Genomic DNA, 21,884 nt, shown 5'->3' with positions numbered 1-21,884 from the left:
AAATGTCTAAATGAATAGCTTGATTTAATTCCAAATCAGCCTTTTGTATTTTATCAATTTTACCCGATATTGGTATAGCAATCCCATCATTCTATGACAATGAAAGACTATGGTGATAATTGTATTTACATATTATTTATTGTATACATATTGCAATAGTCAAGTCACTGGTTTCTGTTGAATGAATTCCACCAACGAATGTAGGCTCTACTCCTAATAAATCGGTAAAACTCTTCGTGCCTGCTTATTCCTCCAAAATGTAACCAATATATTTATAAATTCTGTAAATAATTTGATTAAAAAGAACGCTCCTTTTACCAAAGATATTATCCGTATTTGCGTAATAAGCCTTATCTATTCATGTCTTTTTTAACATAAGATTTATTAAAAAGCAAAGGTAAAAAGATCTTCGGAATGACCGGAAACTGGTTGGTTAATAAGTCAGTTCCGGTCATTCATTCATTCCGGTAAAGCCAGAATGTTGCAAAACGATGCATTGTATATGTTTATCAATATAATAGCTGTTGGGCGATCCATCCATTCATCATCCCAGAAAGAGGCGGGGCAAGCCAAAAACCCCTTAGTTCATGTATAAACGATGCAAAATTTCTTCCCGTTGTCAAAAGAGTTATTTAAAAAGTACTTTAATTTTTTTATTTATAAAAATGTTTTAAATACAAATTCTTTCATAGGGCAGAAAGATTTGTTCCGACGCTGTTCCGCTGTTAACGCTGTGTTATGTTAATGCTGAAATTTTTGATATTTAATATTTTTTGACTGAGAGATAGAAACCAGTAGCTTTACACTAAACTTTGGAGGCGCAATAACTATTTAACCACAAGGCTGTAGGCATATATCCATATCGCGAAGCCTTACTCCGCCTCTGATCACAGATTTATTTGCACAAAGCTCAGCCATCCCTTTGGTTTAGTGCTTCGTTGGATAGGTAATCGGTAGTTAGCTTCTAAATTCACAGATATAGAAGGCCTGGGTTCGTTGGGTTAATAAAATACAATAGTGTTTTTCTGTCAAAAAAAACTGTAGTGTTAAAACAATTCCGTGCTACGGAAAGCACGTGAAACCTGTATTCGCATACTTTTCTGAACTATATATAATATGTAGAAGGCGTCATCATTTAATATCCATCAGTAATATCGAATGTCTACGCGAGAGATATAGCGAGGGCATACTAACTTATGATTAAACATGTGTGATTGCTTCAGGCATACGACATTTAAACTAATCATGTAATGAATGTACTTGTACCTCACCTAAGGGCTAATGGACGTTTAATAGTTTCTTAATGTATTGTTACAAAATAAGATATTATCGTAAATATATTTTTATGATAATTACGTCAATCGATGTCATTTATATACTTTATTAAGGGATATCCTGTCCTTAGTATCTCTGATTTTTGTCCAAATGTTTAATTGTTGGTGTAACGAGCTGTTCCTACGTCGTTTTATATACACTTTGACCGCGACCAGGAATTATTTGCCCTATAACTAACAAACAAATAAAGGCTAGAGACCATAAAATTTCCATGGATGATGAATATCGACGACACCTGATTCTTAAGATTTGCGTTGTCTGTTTGTCAAACAGTCATTTTTATTTTAATGGTTAGATAAATGTTTCTAATATTTTATAACATTCATTGTGGTTAATTTGTGCCGGAGATATTATGGTACTAAAGTTTTTGCATAAGCACAGGTGCGCTCTCCATTTTTAACTCTCACAATCCGATAGGCATCCCGCCTATCCAACACCACCAGAACGAGTTCAGGCATCAGGAAAAACATGATTTTCGAGGCGCGGGAAAGTAAACACTTTTTAAACTGTCAATCTCATTAATTTTCCAATGTGACCCCGACGTGATGTCAGGACTTCTAGGGCTGCAGCAATTTTGTCAAAGGAGTCCACTACGCCGTCTCATAGCATGACCGTGCATTGAACGTATCATGTATGGAAATAAGCACGACACGAATTACTATGACTACTAGAACGCAATAGGGTATCACAACCGTACATAACGACTTAAGTGGCCGTAAGTTAAAGTCAAAGTCAAAAATCTTTATTCAATATAGAAGTGTTTACACTTGCTTATTGATTGTCAAAAATCTACCACCGTTTCGGAATTTAGCACCTCGGACCTGAGAAGAACCGGCGAAAGAAACTCAGCGGGATATATATTTTTTTTTATTTTAACGTAGCATCCGTGTTTCAGCCGCGTGACATATTCCCGTGGATGACGTTCGCTCAGTTTTTCTCTGTATTGATACGAGTACGTTGGAGAATATGCTTACTAGACCGGACAAAACCTTCTCACGATCAATTGTTGACGCTCCGTCAAGACAATAACCTTAAAATTCCCATTAAGTTATCTTTCAAATACAAACAAAAATATATACACAAAATGAAGTGTTACAATCGTTGTTCGTGATACAGTTATGAATGATTACACACCTTTCACTCGACAGGTATACAGGTACACTTCGATAATATATCTCAATCAACTTCAAAGGTATTAGAATAATTGCATTAGGCTCTGAGGTGATACTTCGCAATGATCATTATCGGACGTATGCGTGTAATGATAAAATTGTAATGACATATGAACGGTAGCTAATGATCTTTTGAATTTCGCAAATCTATTGCAGAGTAAATATATTGTAACGTGACGTAAAATAGAACTTCATCTAAATGAAAATGTCTTGTATTTATTCTGTCACTTGTGGTAAATTTTCACTCTTAAGATGAAGATTCTTTGTAGACTCAGAAACTTTATTTATGTGCATGTAATCGAAGTGTAGCCGTGTCCCTCCTCTTAACTGGAACGTATTTTTCCCTTCAGTGACCAAATAACGTTTAGTTCTTTCTCTTTCTATTAAAAGAAATATTTGGTATAAAATAAGCAAATTTCAAGCATGTAATTCACGTAATTCGTGTTTGACTCTCTTCTGTCCTCACGTAGCTCAGTACTGTTTTCGTTTCTCCCCCCCCCCCCCCACGACCCTAAACGTGAACGCTTCCTTGGTATCAAATAAGTCATCAAGGTTACACCACATCCGTGACACTGACACACGATCCAATTTTCCAAACATTGATCAATTAATTAATCAAACATGAACTATTTATTAAATATTTAAACTTCTATTAGTTTGTGTGATATGTAAACCGAGCTACTCTTTGCTAAACATATATATATTTTATTTACTATACAACATCCACGGGCTCACAGTTGCCCGTGCCTTTTTTTACATTTTATTTTTATAAATTGTGGCGTTATTTTATATTTTCACTGAACATCCGCAGATCTTCGCTGGACTTGAACCTTGTCGTCTTCTTGGAAGACGTGGCCCACACTGACATTTTTTTTTTTAATTTAAAATAATATATAAATAGTCCATAATATATAATATATAAAAATTCTGTATATGGTGATTTTTTTAATTTTTTTTTTAAATCCTAATTACTGCAATCCAGCGGGCCCTGCTCCGTGCTTGATCAGAGAGAGCACAGCCTCGGCGACTCTGATGTCGCGTTTATGTATAGATGTTTTAAGGCTGTGCTCTTTATATATTTATTGTCTTATAAATAAATTGTTATATACAGGGTTTTTGGTAATTTTACGTATTCCCGTTAGGAGGTGATAGGAATGACTATTTCCGATAATATTAACTTCATGTGCATGCAAAAGTGAATAATTTTTGAATTATCACGTTTTTTAGATTTTTTCAAAATAATATTTTATTTAAAAGTATCAATTGAAATCAATTTTTTTTTCTTATTTAATTTATTATTATAAATGTGAAATTTTGTGTTGGATTTTTTAATCAATCATGCAAGGACAGCTGTCTGGGTTTGGATGACATTTGGAATAGATAAAGAGTATACGCTGACTTAATACATAGACTAATGTAACACCTCCTCCTCGAGCGCGGCCGAATTTAGTTAAAAATAAAAGATGATATATGAGATTGCAAATAAAATACCACTAAATTCATGTCTTTAAATAATATTAGTTTTTTTTTTAGGGAAAGTCATGAGTATGATGTTGGTTAAATAACATACATAACATAATCAGCCTGTAAATTTCCCACTGCTGGGCTAAGGCCTCCTCTCCCGTTGAGGAGAAGGTATGGAGCATATTCCACCACGCTGCTCCAATGCGGGTTGGTGGAATACACATTTGGCAGAATTTCGTTGAAATTAGACACATGCAGGTTTCCTCACGATGTTTTCCTTCACCGCCGAGCACGAGATGAATTATAAACACAAATTAAGCACATGAAAATTCAGTGGTGCCTGCCTGGGTTTGAACCCGAAATCATCGGTTAAGATGCACGCGTTCTAACCACTGGGCCATCTCAGCTACGTTGGTTAAATGTACAGGTATAAAGTATACGAAATGTGTAGGAAAGATGTAGTTTTAACATTTAAACTGAATACTTTTAATATTTTCCTTTGTGATTCGATTATTTTCATTATAATTACTTTAAGTTATTATAGGTAATATAAATGATTCTAATGTGAATATAATTAATACCATATTTTGTTTTTACTCCGTTGATTGGTCACGGCTTCATACCGACACGTTCAGTAGTATTCACGTGATTGATTCACAAAGAAAAATAATAAAATTATATATTATATATCTACTAGATAACATTTAGATTGAAGAACAAACATAAAAAGGAAAAATCTTTTTTTTTTCTGGCTAGGAAAGTTGAAATTCTCGGCTTTTCTTTTCCTGCCTGCACGGTATTCCTGTCTACAATAAGATTCCACAGCTATTTTTAGCTTGGCGTATTAAACAATTTAAAGCTCGTGTCGAAAATACATTGATAAATAAGGTATATTATTACTCAATACAAGATTATATTAAAGCTAAAAAAGTATTGACTTAGTAATTATGGATTTCTGGCAGGATATATGAAAAAAAAATTGTGCTTTACTGACATAATCTGTAATTGAAATGGTGGAAAGGTTACTTGCCCGTTCGTCTCGGTAAAATCTACTTTCCGAACAGGTGGTAGATTTACGTTTAACTCAATACTGTAACGACGAATCAAAAGTGCTTTTATGAGTCTACTGGAATACAGAATATTTTGATTTTGATTTTATAATATACATGTATTATTTTAAATAACAAACTTTCCTCTTGAATCACTCTATTTATTGATTAAAATCTTATTAAAATCCGTTACGTAGTTTATAAGATCCAAGCGTACTGCGGCTGGATTTTTATTTTATTCTATAAAGAGATTGCGTACATTCATGGTATGTTTAACAGATTAACACCATTGCAACTCTAATACTGCGTACTACCGTGTCGTGTTGTGACAATACTATATTGAGGGCGTTACGGCTTGTTTACTGTAACTGCAGCGACAATTATCATTGTGTTCTTGTGTTTATATCATACGAGATGTAATCATTTAACGAGATGTTGCAAGAATTTATAAAACTGTTACGTAGTCAACTAAGGGTTGCAGGAAGAGAAAAAACGTGGAGTTAATATACGTAACTGGCCTGGTCGGTTCTTCCCGGTCGAATCTAAGTTTTGAACCGGTAGTAGCATTACGTTTAATTACATCGAATGACATTTCAAAACGGTGTATTTTTTTTTAAATAAGAAATTAATACTCATTACGTTTCAGTAAGACATTCGATTATGTTTTTTTAAATTTTATCGCATAGCCAATGACGTCCGTTAAAAATCCAAGATTTATTAATATAATAAGAATGTTCTCACTAAAGAAATTCCATTTGATGATGAAAAAGTACAATCTAAAATTATATTCCGTTCAAGCAAATTACACATTAAAATGCCGACTATGTAAGCTGTTTCTACTAACGAACCTCAGTTGCGTAGTTTTAAGCATTTTCCTCAAGGCCCGAGTCTTAAAGACCCAATTAATAAGCAATTCGTTTCAAAACCGCTTGCTGCTCATCCAAGAATTCATCGTCAATTTGATCTTATCGGTAAACAGCTTGGAATTATTAAAATAATTACCAATTAACGCAAATTTATTTCTACATTTCAAAATTTTATTTGGTTGTTCAATTATAATCAACTAGAATAAAGTTCCGTTTCGACGATTGCGAACTCGGTAATACTTGGATTCTTGCTAAGAAATTTGTCAAATTTTACATAAGTATTTGTCTAATGATTTGTCAGTATTAACAGACCTTGTTTTACGCGTCTGTTAAGCAAACTTGTTGATGTTACAGACTATTTTTGGACGGAAAAATAGTTTAACCGATGTAGAAAGTTGGAGGGCCGATCCTGTGCCCTTGGGCTATTGTCGTACCCACTTCTAATACAAATTTCAAGCTTAAATTGAGGAGTAAATAGGAATTTTAATAAGTAATTCCTTATAATGAGTCGAAATGGCCCAGTGGTTAGAACGCGTACATCTTAACCGATGACTTCGGGTTCAAATCCAGGCAGGCACCACTGAATTTTCATGTGCTTAACTTGTGTTTATAATTCATTTCGTGCTCGGCGGTGAAGGTAAACATCGTGAGGAAACCTGCATGTGTCTAATTTCAACGAAATTCTGCCACATGTGTATTCCACCAACCCGCATTGGAGCAGCGAGGTGGAATATAGGGAGAGGAGGCCTTAGCCCAGCAGTGGGAAATTTACAGGCTGTTAATGTAATGTATTGTTATAATGAGGCATTGTAAATTTACTTTAAATAAATAATAATTAAAAAACAGTGTACCGTATTAAAAAAAACTGCATTCGGTTGCAGTCGAACGAACATCGATGTGCAACACAACTCTCCAGTTTCTAACTCCGATCAAAGTCAGCTTAACCAATTTTACTTTCATCTGAACGAACATTAGCCGATGCCGTTAATAGCGCAAGAGTCAACCAGTTAGTGTTCACAATTTAGTTACATTATTACATATATCTGACTTCGCTCATTATGTCCGTTATTCCATATCTCGCCAGCTTAACTACAGGCACAAGGGTCGTAACACATTGGCTCCCAAGGTTGGTGGCGCATTTGCGAAGGAGGAAATAATAAACTTAAGTTTAACCATGAATAGTCTATTACGTGGGCGACATTAAAATCCTTGATTGACAATGAAAATGACAGAATTGTTAATTTATGATTTATTTTTTCAGGGTGGAGGGCGCCGCGAGAGCGAGGCGGGGGGTTGCGCGTGCGGCGCGCGTACCGTCCCCCCTGCGCCCGCACCGCCTCATCCGCTCCGCGCCCTCGATGACATGCCGCCTGTTCTCAGGTTAATTTTTAGTTAAATGAAGTCTTAACTGTTAGAATTTAAAGATTTTAAAATGAATTGTTTTTACGAACATGTCACAATGTAGTGTCACTGTTGAACTCACTATCGCATTCGCTAGTGCGAGATGATCCAAAGAACATTTTCTGCCATTTCATAACAGCGTTGCAGAACTATCGATAGTTTGACTATCGATAGTTGACCTTGTAAACTATTCAGGATATCGATAGTACTATCGATAGTATCGTATTGATCAATACTATCGATAGTGGCAATACTATCGATAGTATCGCTAGCTCTCTGTAAGCAATACTATTGGTAGTAGCGATACTATTGCTACTGTCAATAGTATCGATAGTTTTAGACTATCGATAGTTTTAGACTATCGATAGTTTTAGACTATCGATAGTTTTAGACTATCGATAGTTTTAGACTATCGATAGCCAGCGATTTATAGCATTAGTTTTTTAATGTAAGTAATGTATTCGTAATGTATTCTAATCGCTACACTCAAGATTACTACAAATAAGTTTCATTGTAATGCCACCGTCCTCCTAAAAGTGTTTTTAATGTTATGAGTATTTATAATGTTTATTCATAAATCAAACACAAAAAATATTGACAACATTTTTCACATTTAATTTATTCATTATTCCTTATTCCGCACAAAATGTCTTAATTCTAAAAACAAATATTGTGATAAATTTAATTTCATTTATTTAAATATACACTATAGTTGGTCTACTAAATTACATATCTTGAGAAAGTAATACTATCGGAAATTACTGGCTATCGATAGTACAAAACTATCGATACTATCGATAGTTTAGGTAAAAAGTAATGGTTTTTTGCAAAACTATCGATAGTATCGATAGACTATCGATAGTATCGCTTACACCTTAACTATCGATAGTCTATCGATAGTCTATCGATAGTGGACCATGGATATGCAACACTATTTCATACGTATTTATCTATAAGGATTTTATATTAAATTAAAATTCAATGAAGAACATAAAAAACCCTACAAAATAAAAATGACAATTTATTGAATCACATATAGTTGAACAAATATTAAAACTACTTTGAGTAATAATAGAGTTATTTGTTTATTTATAATAAAATGTATTATATATATCCTGTCCTTATAATAACATTTACTAACGTTTTAATACTTTCAATTAATATATCACTCAAAAATATTTGTATATTATATAAAATGTAAAATATTTACTGTTCTTGCCAAAATTATATTCAGTAGGATTTTTTAATAACGATCTAAAATGTATCAAAAACTATGTTTTGAGATTGAGATAAAAAAATTATAAATGCATATTATATACCAAGAAGTTATGAGGCTGATTGATTCTTCCTTTAGTATCCCGGAAGAAATCTCTTTAAGACTGTTTAAACTTTTATATTGTATTTTTTTTTTAATTTCTGGAACGTATAATAAAATGTTAAATGAAGGTCGATTTTAATAAAACCACTTACAAGTCAGAAGTCAGTCATAAATACGGGAGTCAAAAATGGGAGTTAAATTATACGTCGTAATGTACTTTTGCAATATATACCATAGTCCGGAAGCGACAATACGAATGAATAGAATCACAGTAACAAGAAACTGTACTCGGAATTCCGCGTATGGAAAAGACATTCCGTAACCCGATGGCATTTGACATCATCAATTATTAAGCCGTCGTCATGGTGTATTCTGTGGAACTGCTTAGAATCTTGCTAAATGTCCATTGTTATGTCATTTAGAAAATTTTATCAAGTTACGAAATAATTCTCCAAGTTTTGAAATTACGTGTTTATTTCCACCTGAGTTTCCTTTGAAGAAATAATATACTTGTATCGATATTTGTTCTTACAATTTCAAAACTAGACGTTGTTCGATATGATTATTACCAAAATTATAGACTAGTTCAAGTAATATACTTCAAAAAGAAAACGATACATTTACTCCAAAATTATAAATATCAGTCAGTATAAATTACAATAAAAGATCAAAACAATAGAACTTCATTTACTTAACATTCAGAAAAGTTACGATTTAAGAAAGCAATTTCACTCAAATTTACAATAATAAATTAACCACACTGGTATTTGTTTTAATAAATAACATTAATTTAAGGAAAATATTTGTGTAAGACAACTAGGTACAGAAAAGTACTCAGATTCTCAGACGACACCTAGAAGCCATTAAAGAGGTTAAAGTAAAACTATTCGCATTCAGGAAACGACACATAAGGAAGCCAAAGTTTATTGCACGCTCAGTAAACAATATGCCACAAGTCTCTAAGAAATCCTAAAGGATAAAGGACCGCTGTTCAAACAATGGGCAGTTCTTCAACCACGAAGTAGGAATTTACTGATTCATTTAGGATTTAAACCAATATAATCACGTAGTTCCTACACGTCTATTGACTCGTAATAAGAGTTACTTTTTCAAATCTTGTACAGTACAAGTTTGTCGATGTTGAAACCAGTTATGAGGTCAACGACTTGACAATGACTGGTGCGATTTCGCATGCATCGTGCGTATCTAGATTTAATACATGATGGTGATGCTTGCACTTTTTTACAACACGAACATCTTGGCAATAAAGTGGTCTTATTTTATAGATCCATATTTAAAGCTAAACACTGAGCAATGCGGCCTCCTTCTGCATTGGACAGGTGTTTGCAAAATAAAAATTATGTATGCCCGACATGCAAGAGATGATACGATCAGGAATCGTTTGTTGTAGGCATTTTATTATATGTTTCGTTGTTTACTGGTATAATGATGTATCGATTTAAATTTTAAATGTGTAGTAATGTAGAATATAAGATCTTATAAATTAATTAGAACACATAACATTTTAAAAATACTTATGAAGTTTCTGGATCCCTGTTGCAGTCTTTAGAAATTGGTGTACTTTAGCATACTGTATATATTCTAAATTTTAGCAAGTATTAATGAGACAGTCATTAATTTCAAATGTATTAAAAATAGTACAATACTGAAATATAGATCTTAATATTTTGAGAATCCTATCAAATACCCAATATCCAAAAATTTTTTCAAGAACCTCTGCCTTCCACTAGCCTATTTTAGTAAATTCGTTGAAATGTGCTCGTATTATAATATTAATTAATAATAATATTAGTAACGAAACTATGTTTAATATTGGAATTATCTAATAGCTGGTTAATTTTAGGTCGAATCCGCTATACACGGAGGAAGAAGAGCAAGAGGTGGTGATCATCGTGGATGATGATGTGGCGGAGGGAGATACGCCAGACGCACCTCGTGTGCCTCGAAGAGCACCTTCCACCTCTTCAGGTAATAAAACAAAGACGTACAAAGACTTAGCACGCGTATTTTTGAGATGACCCTTTTGTAATATTTAGGCCATGGCGTCCATATTAATGGAAACCAATTTGCTACCCTATAAAGGACGTAATACTCACAAGTGTGTTTGCAAGCACAAGTACATTACCAAATTCCACACTCTCATAGCTCAAAATGATGGCAAAACCAAAATCTATAGAAAAAGTTTAAGAGCAGGACCATCTGTTTTACGAGGTTTTGAGGCATGGGAGTGTGCTGAGTCCTAAATTTCAGACTACGTTTCTAGTTTTGTAAGAATGTCATTAGCTTTTTTGGTCCAACCCCAGGGGTGCGTGCTTGCTAGTTTCTAGCTTGAGCTAGTTTATAGATCAACGAAGTATTCAATATTCAAAACTGTAGCAGCAGAATTTAATCTTGAAATTGTATTATTATTGCACTGAAAATTTTATTTAATAAAAAAGATGTATATAAAAAATATTGTACAATGCATGTAAATCAATCAATGTCTTTATAATCTTAGAGCTCGAGACTCTACCTTCGGGATGTTTTTGATAAAGTGGTTATACTCATAGTTCCTTCACAAAATATCTTACAGAATTATTACGTACAAACATATATTAACAATAATATAGATAAAAAAAACAGTGATAATCATTGTATAACACGAGGAGGAAAGATAAACTAGTAACACCTAGATTCCGACTTCGCAAAGATAATACATCCTTCCTGGGGCACGGTATTCCTTTCTATAATATTCCACGGTTATTTTTAACTTGGTCTATAAAAAATTTTAAAGCTCACGTAAAGAAAAATTTCGATAAATAAGCCATATCAGTCAATAGAAGTTTATTTTTAAAAAAAGAGCGTGGACTTAGTATTATTTCTAGGCAGGATATATAAAATTTTAATTGTAATTTATTTACTGACATAGTCTGTAATTAAAAAGATGGAAAAGACTACTGTATTTCTTGACGGTTCTTCTCGGTGAAAATACTACCGGTTCGGGAAGTATCCTTATGGTACTAGATTTACATTTATTACATCACTAAATTGATCCAAAAGTGATTTTATGAGCATACTTGAATAAAGAATATTTTTATTTTGATTTTGTATAAACTAACATTTAAATCTATGAAAATTAAAATTACTAAAGTTATACACTTTTCGTCGTAGTTTTTTTTTTATCTGTCATCGCTATCAGTAATTGATAAATTAATGGATTTCTTTTAACGAAATGAATTTAACTTTGGAAGATGAATTCGTGATTCGTGAATCACGTTTCAATTTAACTCAGACAATAGAAATATAATCAATTAATCTTTTTTTTTTCTTATCAATATTTCAATGATTGATTAATTAATACAGAATTACTTTTTATTGTAGAACTATTACTGTATCATTGTCCTTCGGAAATTGATCGAGAGTAAAAGCATCCGTTTCAAGGTCATCGCGAGCTGGTTGCGCGGTGGCGACCGCATTGTGACCTTGATTACTCAATTACGTGACTAGTCCAGATACTTTGTAATGGCGTGCTAAAAATTATCATTTTGTTGATGACTTTATTAAGTGCATTTCATTTGTATTGCCTACCTAAAAAAAAACTACAACTAAACCAATAAGCACAAACATTTTACCAGAAAATGCAGCGACTTTCGGAGAAGGTTTTAGTTTTTATATAGTAATGGACAACGTCAGCCCATTTTGTATTGTTTTTATAAAAAAGGGATAATACCAATGGTCGCTTTCGAGGAATCACTAAAATTCCTATTCCCCTTTCCATTTAAGCGAGAAGCTTCCGCTAGGCGTAGGGACGACAAAACAGTTACGTTGAACGTGTATTTTAGACATCGCTATCCATAAACCTTTGCTTTATTGACGTTCACTATACCAACGTTGACAATAGACGTTGGTTAAGTATTTTCTTTTACACTCATTTAACAAAATCTATAAACAATAAGTTATAGCAAATATAAGAAACGCGTCTCAAATAATGTCTTAAACGCCCAAATACATATCACGCAAAGTTGAATCTAAAATAATATTATCTTTATCATGTTGCGCCTATCGCCATTTCTGATCTTGATCATGTTGTTGCATAAGTAGATCAATTATGCAACTAGTTGTTAATACTGTTTTCAGTGTGACATAGGTGAGATCGTTAGTCTAGTGGCTAACTTATAAGGCTGCAGATTCCGAGGTTCCCATGGGATCAAACTCAGAGGTGGTCCTTTAAAATGTAATTGGGTTTTTCAAGCAGCCTGGATTCTGAAAAATGGTACGTAAGCACTTCAAAAGCCCGTGTCAAAGGTTATTAGGCACTTCCTTCACAATGGAAGTCATGATTGAAATCCATGAAGAGTATATCATCATCATACGATTTTATGAGAGTGAAATAATTTGATATTCTGTGTGACAGGGTATGGCAGTGGAGGCGGTAGTCACGGTCGGGTGTCACCCAACTTACCAAAGAACGAGCAGTTCGAGCCAGAGCCGGTAAGACGGCTCTCCGTTTTGGACAAGAACGAAGGATCTCAAAGCACATCGGACTCCGACGGCAGTCCGTCGTGCACCATGTCGAGGAGTTTGAAAGAAGATATTAGAGCGTGTTTGGGAGGATGCAGGTAATTTTTTTTTTTCGTGTAATTCTTTAAGGCTATTGATTAAAATACGCGGTTCTATAAGATAGATGTTTTCCATGCCTGACAACGATGAAAATTTTGTACTGTCAATTACCTTGAGGTCATTTATAACGTAATTCTTTAACATGTTCGTGTTGTCATTGTACATGGATATTTGTGATCATTATCCTAATTACGTTTTAGAATGAAACGAAACTTAAATGCCAAGTACAATTATCTTAAAATTATAAATAAATATGAATTGCCATTCATGCAGGTTTTCCTGTATTTGAACTTATACTTAGTAAATTAATCGTTGTTTCTTCCGTGCTCAAGACAAATTATCTTCTTTAGTAGAGACTATACAGAGAAGCCTCCCGTTAGATGGGAGAAGGACGTCGGCAATGTAGTCGAAGCTGCAATCCGCGGCGCAGGTGGTATAAGCGCAGCGAGGGCTCGTCTTCACGCAGCATTGCTTGCATTGCACGATCCACCAACAAACCGTGGACCAAGTTTGCCGTATTGTGGACCTGGAGTCCGACCTGGAGATGTCACTATGATGCCCAAGAATCAGATGTCTTTGCTGGTAAGACATTAATTTTTATCTTGTTTTTGACAAATTGCATCATTTTTTTACAAGAACACTAATTTTGTTGATCTTTACGTTGTAAGGTTCAAAGATTTCGATTTGTGATGAGTCTGCGTTTTTTTGAAGATGGATGTCGTGTATGTTGTTGGCTAATGATGATATATAGCATAATGTTATTTCGCAATGATGTGGTCGCATCATTAAATTTATTTCAGCTCGTCATCATTTGTAATAGTATACGCGATAAATAAATAAAGAAGAAAATGGGAAGAACAGTTTTTAGTTTTATATCGGAGTGCAAGTTATAAATTATTATAAGTACATGGTACGAAACACATCATAACTTTACCTTTTGTATGAAGGAACGATCGTTTAAGCTTTAATTTCGCCCCAGGATAACATCCAATAGCAGCGAAGAAAAACGTTTTTCTCGTCCTACGTCACTTGTCACAATCACAATGATCCGTTTCTCCTTTATTGCGAAAAAGAGAGACAAACGAAACCATTTTCACATTTATATTAATAAGTAAATATAATCACAAACACATTGCCTCATTTCAACTCACAAAACAGCAAATTATTTACCGCTTAACGAGGTTTATTTTGTCGGAAACAAGTAATTATGACGTTCACTTCAAAAGTCCATTTCATTCAAATTTAGATGAGGCTAACGGAATATACGCACAAAATCATGTTTTATAAAAGTTATGGAAACATTTAAAATTGTAATAGGCAATTTGTTGTCATTCTTTGTAAACGATTTGCTTGAAATTCCACTCATTAGGATGGGATGACGGTTTACTTCGCAATTCGACGTTTCTGATATAATTATATGTGCCCACGAGCCTAACATTCACCTTTAAAGTTTGTTCAAGCAACATGTTAGCGTTTTTTTAAGCGTTGCTATTGTAAATGTTGATTTATGTTTAGTTATGTACCTTTGTATGTATCACGGACATCAATGGTTTTTCCATTTTAATGGCTCGCCTATACAAGTCGATGGATTTTACCGAAAGTTTTACGTTAAGACTATGAATTGTTACTCTTGTCGTCAGCGTAAACGTCACTAATGACAACTCACTTCAAACAGTATACGGAGGTGCGATCGCAGCGCTTAGTCTAGCGATGTGGTTCGACACAGTGGTCACAGAATATTTAATTGGCGAGAAATGTAAATAGGCTTTCTTTTCTCGACAGCACTCGACCGACGTCAAAAGTGTCTATCGAACGGTTAGCGCAGGCAAATTGCTCCTGCTTTTAAATTCTTCTTAATAGATAGTGAAGCCTAAAAAACTGACACGGTTAAAGACATTGGTACAGCCGGCAAGCCAGTGTTAAGTCACATCGGTAGATAAAATATTACGGAACCTATAGGCTTATCGATAAGATATTGAGAAAAATTTTTCAAGAATAAATATAATTCTTGTACGTACCCAGTAATGAATGTTTTGTTCATTATTTACAATGATTACAGCAAGTAACATTCGCTTGTACTATATCTAATATACGAGTGTGTTCGTCGGGGTATATTTTTTTTATTTGAGTGCAAGTGAAATATAAATTAAGTTAACGTTATGATTTCAATTATTGGATTCTTTTACGCGGCTTATGGTGGACTGGCAGAAACTTTCTAGTAAGGAAAAAACGTTATGCTTCTAAGTGACCTTTCCTTTTCTTATTTTTCATTTCATTATTTTCAAACATAGTCTATTTACTTAAATACATAATATGTATAACCGTAGCATCTTACTTCCAAAATGATGATAAACACATCTCTTTATTGTATACTCTATTTTTTTAAAATTATAATTTAATTTCATCAGCGCGAGGTTTTTTTTCACAACTACATTGTCCTTCGAGAGTAGTATTTTTTTTTAATTGAAAGATTTACTATCTACAGTAAAATGAATGAATTTTTTTCACTCTATTTACCAAAGAGAACACCATAAACAATTACCATACAGTTGCGTAATTTCTAAGTCACGATATAATCTAAACTCCGTTCCCGCAGCTCTAACGAACAATGATGCTAATCTTTATTTCTTGTAATTTGCATTAGGAATTAAGAATGAATCTTTTGTTTCTTTTAATTTAAAAATAATTACGTTTATAATTAAAAAAAAATCAAGGCTCTTTTGCCGTACCGATGGTCTAACCAGAAGAAGAGAAAAATATTTTGTTATACATACTAATTTCATTACTTATGTTGTGGTACCGTCATTACTTCTGATTTTCCATAATACAAGTGTTTTAGCTACTTACATTGGGATCAGAGTAATGTATGAGATGTTGTCCAATATTTATATTTATTTATATGTTTTGAAAGATTTTCTAACCTATTAATTCTAGATAAGAAGAGTTTTAACTATTCTCTAATCCCTTTAATCTCCTCTGGAAATCTAGTACATTAGTCGTTATAGAAGTGAACGTTAAAATAATTGAAATTAATACAATGAAATAAGTAAAGTAACCTCTCAATTTATTTTTACTGATATTTTTTCAAAATACTTAAGTATGTACTTATATTATTTTATTTACACTGAAATATTAAATAACAAAATAACTTAACTTCTGATTACCTACCTGTGCCTACTTTGTGCAAACCATGATACAGTTGGGGTTCTGTCGTCTAGCAAATTAGTCCGGTACGTTGTGCTGAACTGACCTGGGATACTTTCTCCGTAATTACACATTTATAGGTAACAGCCAATCTAGTAAGGTCAACGACATCTATCCATCACAAAATATATGTGTTTATTATTGGTTCTTTTTGAACAAGTAAGGGTAAAGTTTCATGTAAAATTGTCTAAGAAAAAAGTTATAATTAGTTGGAAAAGTTTCTTTATTCGGATGTAATTTTGCGGTACCCTAAATCGAATACACAAAATAATACCCAAGAATGTTTTAAAGCTATAGTGGTTAAGAGATTCTTCAGTCTAGATACCTATCTCGTTGCTAGCGATTACGCGTCGCGAATAAACACTTAACGTCAATCAATTTAAGAGTACATTTTGCTTTTAAAAATATATTCGTATGTTATGTGTTCGTAAGGTAATTTTGTAATAGGATTTAATGCCATTGCTAGTGTTATTATTCAATACATATTTTCTTTTATTTATCTCTTCACATTTTTTTTTGTCTGTGCCATTTTTCTTGTTTGTTATTTTAATTTCGCTACGATTATTGCAAAAATGTATACGTTGTATAATTTAATATCTCTTTTATGATATAGGTAAACATCGGGCGAATGGGCCATCTCATGGTGAGTAGTCACCACCGCCCATAGACTATTGCTTATATATATATATATTATGTTAGAGGTGGTAACGAGCAGGAGGCTCACCTGATGGAAAGTGACTACCACGGCCCATGGACATCTGCAACACCGGGGGGCTTGCAGGTGCGTTGCCGGCCTTTCAGGAAAGAGTACGCTCTTTTTTTGAAGGTTCCCAAGTCGTATCGGTTCGGAAAAACCCTTGGCGAAAGCTGGTTCCACAGAGTGGTTGTGCGAGGCAGAAAATGTCTTAAAGGTCTTAAATGTGCCCCCAACCTTGGGAACTAAGATGTCTCGTCCCTTATGCCTGTAGTTACACTGGCTTACTCACCCTTCAAATCCGACATCAATACAAAGTGCTGCTGTTTGGCGGTAGAATATGTGTATGATGACTGGATTAAATAAGTATAATTTAATTTGAGCAATTCGTATACATATTATAATATAATAACATCTTGTTCATATATATACACAGTGAGTATATTATAATTATACGTCTTTGTGGAGGTATAAAAGATCTCGAGCCGCAGAGTAACATTGTTAGGTACCGCATTCGTCTTTTACAGTCGGCTTCCCGATAACAACGATGTCTTTATTCTTTAGGACTTATACACAATACCCATTTAGTTCTGAATAATGTAATTACATAAAAAAGTTAATAAAATATATTATATGTATTTTACGCGTTTTTGAATTGTTTTAATACAAGTTTAAACAAACATTAAGCTACAATCGTTGGTCTAGTTCTGACTGAATGAATTCGTTGGTTAGTTTTTTTTTACGGACTCTACTTTAAGTAATGAATTAATTTATTTGCAGTTTTTTTTTTATGGCATTGATTGGCGGACGAGCATATGGGCCACCTGATGGTAAGTGGTCACCACCGCCCATAGACAAAAGCGCTGTAAGAAATATTAACTATTCCTTACATCACCTGTGCGCCACCAACCTTGGGAACTAAGATGTTATGTCCCTTGTGCCTGGCTCACTCACCCTTCTAACCGGAACACAACAATACAGTGTACTGTTATTTGGCGGTAGAATATCTGATGAGTGGGTGGTACCTACCCAGACGGGCTCGCACAAAGCCCTACCACCAAGTGAAAGTTTTATTGTTTAATTACATATATTTTTATCTAGACATAACAGATTTGCTATAATTACATTTATTTAAAATATATTTTATGCGAGTAGACTCTTACAAGCTTTTGACAGGTCCATGTTACAATTTAAGAAATTAAAGCTTTGGTTAATGATTGATGACGATGATTCTTGGTTCAAACCCAGGCAAGCACGAATGAATGTGTTTAACGTGTGTTTATAGTTCATTTTGTATTCGGCGGTGAAGGAAAACATCGTAAGGGAACCAGTGGGTGCCTAATTTTAATAAGATTCTGCGACAAGTGTTTCCACCGAATCGGAACAGCGTGACACAAAAAGTTTCCTTCCTTCTCCTCAAAGGGAGAGGTGGCCTTGACCCACCAGTGGGACATATAAAGGCTTTTACTTTACAGCTTTAAATGTGATGACCTCCGTAGTTGAGTAGGATGTACACCGGTTTTCATGGGTACGCCACTCCGAGGTCCCGGGTTCGATTCCCGGCCGAGTCGATGTAGAAAAAGTTCATTCATTTTCTATATTGTCTTGGGTCTGGGTGTATGTGGTACCGTCGTTAGTTCTGATTTTCCATAACACAAGTGCTTTAGCTACTTACATTGGGATCAGAGTAATGTATGTGATGTTGTCCAATATTTATTATTTATTTATTTAAATATAAACATACCAATTAACGAACATTGCAGTATTGTTTTTTTATGACCAATTTCTGTACCATTCTTAATAAAAACTTAGCCAAGTTCATATATTACGAACGAAGGAGTAAAGTTAAACAAACCTTAGATTTATATATTCCATGCGATTTGATGCGAGACGGCACAGCGAGTGGTTAGAACGCGTGCATCTTAACCGATTATTTCGGGTTCAAACTCAGACAAGCACCACTGAATTTTCATGTGCTTAATTTGTGTTTATAATTCATCTCGTGCTCGGCGGTGAAGGGAAACATCGTGAGGAAACCTGCATGTGTCTTATTTAAACGAAATTCTGCCACATTTGACATTTCTTAATCAATATAAATATATACATACCTTTAAATATAATAGAACAGTATTCCACTTAATTATATAAATCTACTTTATTTTATTATCAAATTTCCGATTACGACTTCGCTGACGTTCAAAACGACATTTTTTCGCGAAACCATATTGATTATCATAGGTCATTAATGACCTCGACCAATAATATCACGTTAACTCTATGTTTATTTCGCTTTGCTCTTCTTGTGGTTGGAATAAACCAAAAGAGACATCATAGCGAACGAGTGTGTATAAACACAAATAAAACCTCAGTTCGCTTACTCTTATAGTCTGACGGGATGGCAATCCAACACGAACGATACATGGGCGTGGTGGATACTACGATTTTTGCCTTATCTTTATATAAAGTTATACTGGCTTGGCTTGGAAATGGAGCCTAAGATCTTGGAATCTGCAATCTTATAAGCCAGCTATTAAACCAGCGAAGTAGTTTCATCGTTTAATCATTAGATACGGACGATATATCAAATGAACTCGTACTATGATGTTTATGGAAAAAAAATCTTTATAATTTTACCAGTAATTTGAAATATTGGTCATTAAACATCAGATTACATTGCAATGAATTTCAATTCCTAATAAAGTATCGTGACCTTTGATTTTGCGAATTATGTTTGTGTTTCCAAATATCATCATCATAAATGTCATGTTTCTTGCTAAGTGAAGTGTGTCAGTTCGAGTACTTATACTTCAAAATAGGTTTTTCAATAGATGATTTAGTCAAGGAGCTCTTTATCTTGGCTTTTATACTAGCTTATAAATGAAGTTAAGCTCAGGATAAATTTAAAGTTTGATATGTAGATATCTCTTAAGCGTGTTTTATAGATTTCTTTAGACAACGTTAGAGTTGGAATTTTACAATGAAAAAGACGGGCAGGTGGTGGTTATGATTCCTCTTAAGTCGGATTGTCATCCATCCCATTGGACTTTCTGAATAAAGAAATGCAAAGCACACTTGTAATTGCACATTGTCTGTGCAAATGCGATTTCTTTGAGACTGCCCTTGGTCAAAATTCACCGAATTTAATAGGGACATATTATAATTAGTTTTTATGTTGATTTTATTTTATATTGAGTTATTGCAAATGGGCCCTCTGTGATAAATGCTCACCAAATATTAAGCATTCTTTGCATCGCTAATGCGCCACCAAACTTGAGAACTCAGACGTTATGTCCCTTGTGTCTGTAGTTTAATTGCACTGACTCACTCAAACGAAAAACTGGAGCAACAATTCCATGCATCGCTGTTTAATCTACGCGTGTACAAAAGTCAAAGTCAAAAATATTTATTCAATATAGAAGTGTTTACACTTGCTTATTGATTGTCAAAAATCTACCACCGGTTCGGAATTTAGCACCTCGGACCTGAGAAGAACCGGCGAAAGAAACTCAGCGGGATATATTTTTTTTTTTAACCATTTTTCATGTACAATGATAATTATATTTTAGTTATTTGAAGTAATTAGTTTTTTTTTTAATTTTTTTTCTAGTAACTACATTTTTAATATCGGTAAATATTTTTTTAAACATTTTCAATTATTTGCGAAGTGGGTCATTGCTACACGTGGAGATAATACCAATACCGATAGTGGTAATGGAACTCCAGTTTTTGCATTTACCTCACGATTTGTATTTGTATTCTGAGTATGCGACGACGCATCAGACTTGTGGACTTGGGAAGTTTACACGGTTCAATTTTAGCTGACAAAAATTAATTGATGTTAAATAAAAATTGAAATGGAACTTAGTCTTAGATCTTTGTATAAGCCCATCTGGAAATGTACCACCCACTCACCAGAATATACTGATTTGATATTATATTGCCCAACAGCAATACTCAGTGTTGTTGTGTTTCGGTTTGAAGGGTGAGTGAGTCAGTGCAATTACTGGTACAAGGGACATAATACCCCAGTTTCTAAGGTTAGGTCTATGGCACCTATTTTTAAAATATATATTAATTATATTCTACCAGTCCAATGAAGACTATCTAAATGCGCAGGATTACAGTGGGGTGCTTTTCCGACAAGGCGAGAGACATAATACGCTGGACTCACAGTTACGTTTTTTACGAGGCACGAGTACCATGTCCAGTACACTCCAGGCTGCTACAATGAATTTGTCTCGCTCATTACCTCATTACATTTATTGGTATGACCTGGGATTTTAATCCAGTGGAACTAGACTAGACGAGACCTAGACTCACGTGGCATTTAATAGAGAAATACTGTTCAGTGGAAAAAGAGTCAGCAAAACGTAATTCTAAGATATGTCATCAGATAAGATTTTGTCAACAAATACTCTTGATAGTAATATTGCATAAATTTTGAATTATATTATTGCGATTCTGTAAGATATCACTTAGTATCTCACTCGTGACTCGTTGACAATCGACTCACAGTTATCGCACAAATTTTATCACATGTCCCATTCTGATGTTTCAAATTCGTGTTCTGCGATGAGTTTCGAGTTCTCAAAATGCCTCTACAGAGACAGAATGACCAATAAATTATATATTTATTGAAAAAAACTTCTACGTATAGTTTATTTTTATAAATAAATATGCAACGAACACCTTTACCTGTTTTAATTATGACGTCTCACACTAATACTGTACTATCACTTGCTGCTAAAAACGACAAGAAAC

The 21,884-nt window shown here is 33.9% G+C and overlaps 1 protein-coding gene across 2 annotated transcripts in view; it reads left to right on the top strand.

Annotated features, from left to right (window-relative positions):
* LOC113397750 (uncharacterized) overlaps positions 1-21,884 on the top strand; it is a 69,621-nt gene that overhangs the window by 21,749 nt on the left and 25,988 nt on the right. Inside the window, exons 2-5 of one of the 2 annotated variants that reach the window (XM_026636228.2) lie at positions 7,148-7,266; positions 10,470-10,594; positions 13,020-13,224; positions 13,579-13,807. In XM_026636228.2, the coding sequence (XP_026492013.2) occupies positions 7,250-7,266; positions 10,470-10,594; positions 13,020-13,224; positions 13,579-13,807 (576 nt within the window). In that variant the 5' untranslated portion in view covers positions 7,148-7,249. Of the gene's footprint in view, positions 1-7,147; positions 7,267-10,469; positions 10,595-13,019; positions 13,225-13,575; positions 13,808-21,884 lie in introns of both variants that reach the window. The other variant, XM_026636226.2, reaches the window with a different exon arrangement.

The sequence above is a fragment of the Vanessa tameamea genome, chromosome 18, assembly GCF_037043105.1.
Source record: "Vanessa tameamea isolate UH-Manoa-2023 chromosome 18, ilVanTame1 primary haplotype, whole genome shotgun sequence".
Classification (NCBI taxonomy): domain Eukaryota; kingdom Metazoa; phylum Arthropoda; class Insecta; order Lepidoptera; family Nymphalidae; genus Vanessa; species Vanessa tameamea.
This window is presented reverse-complemented; position numbering and strand designations above follow the sequence as displayed.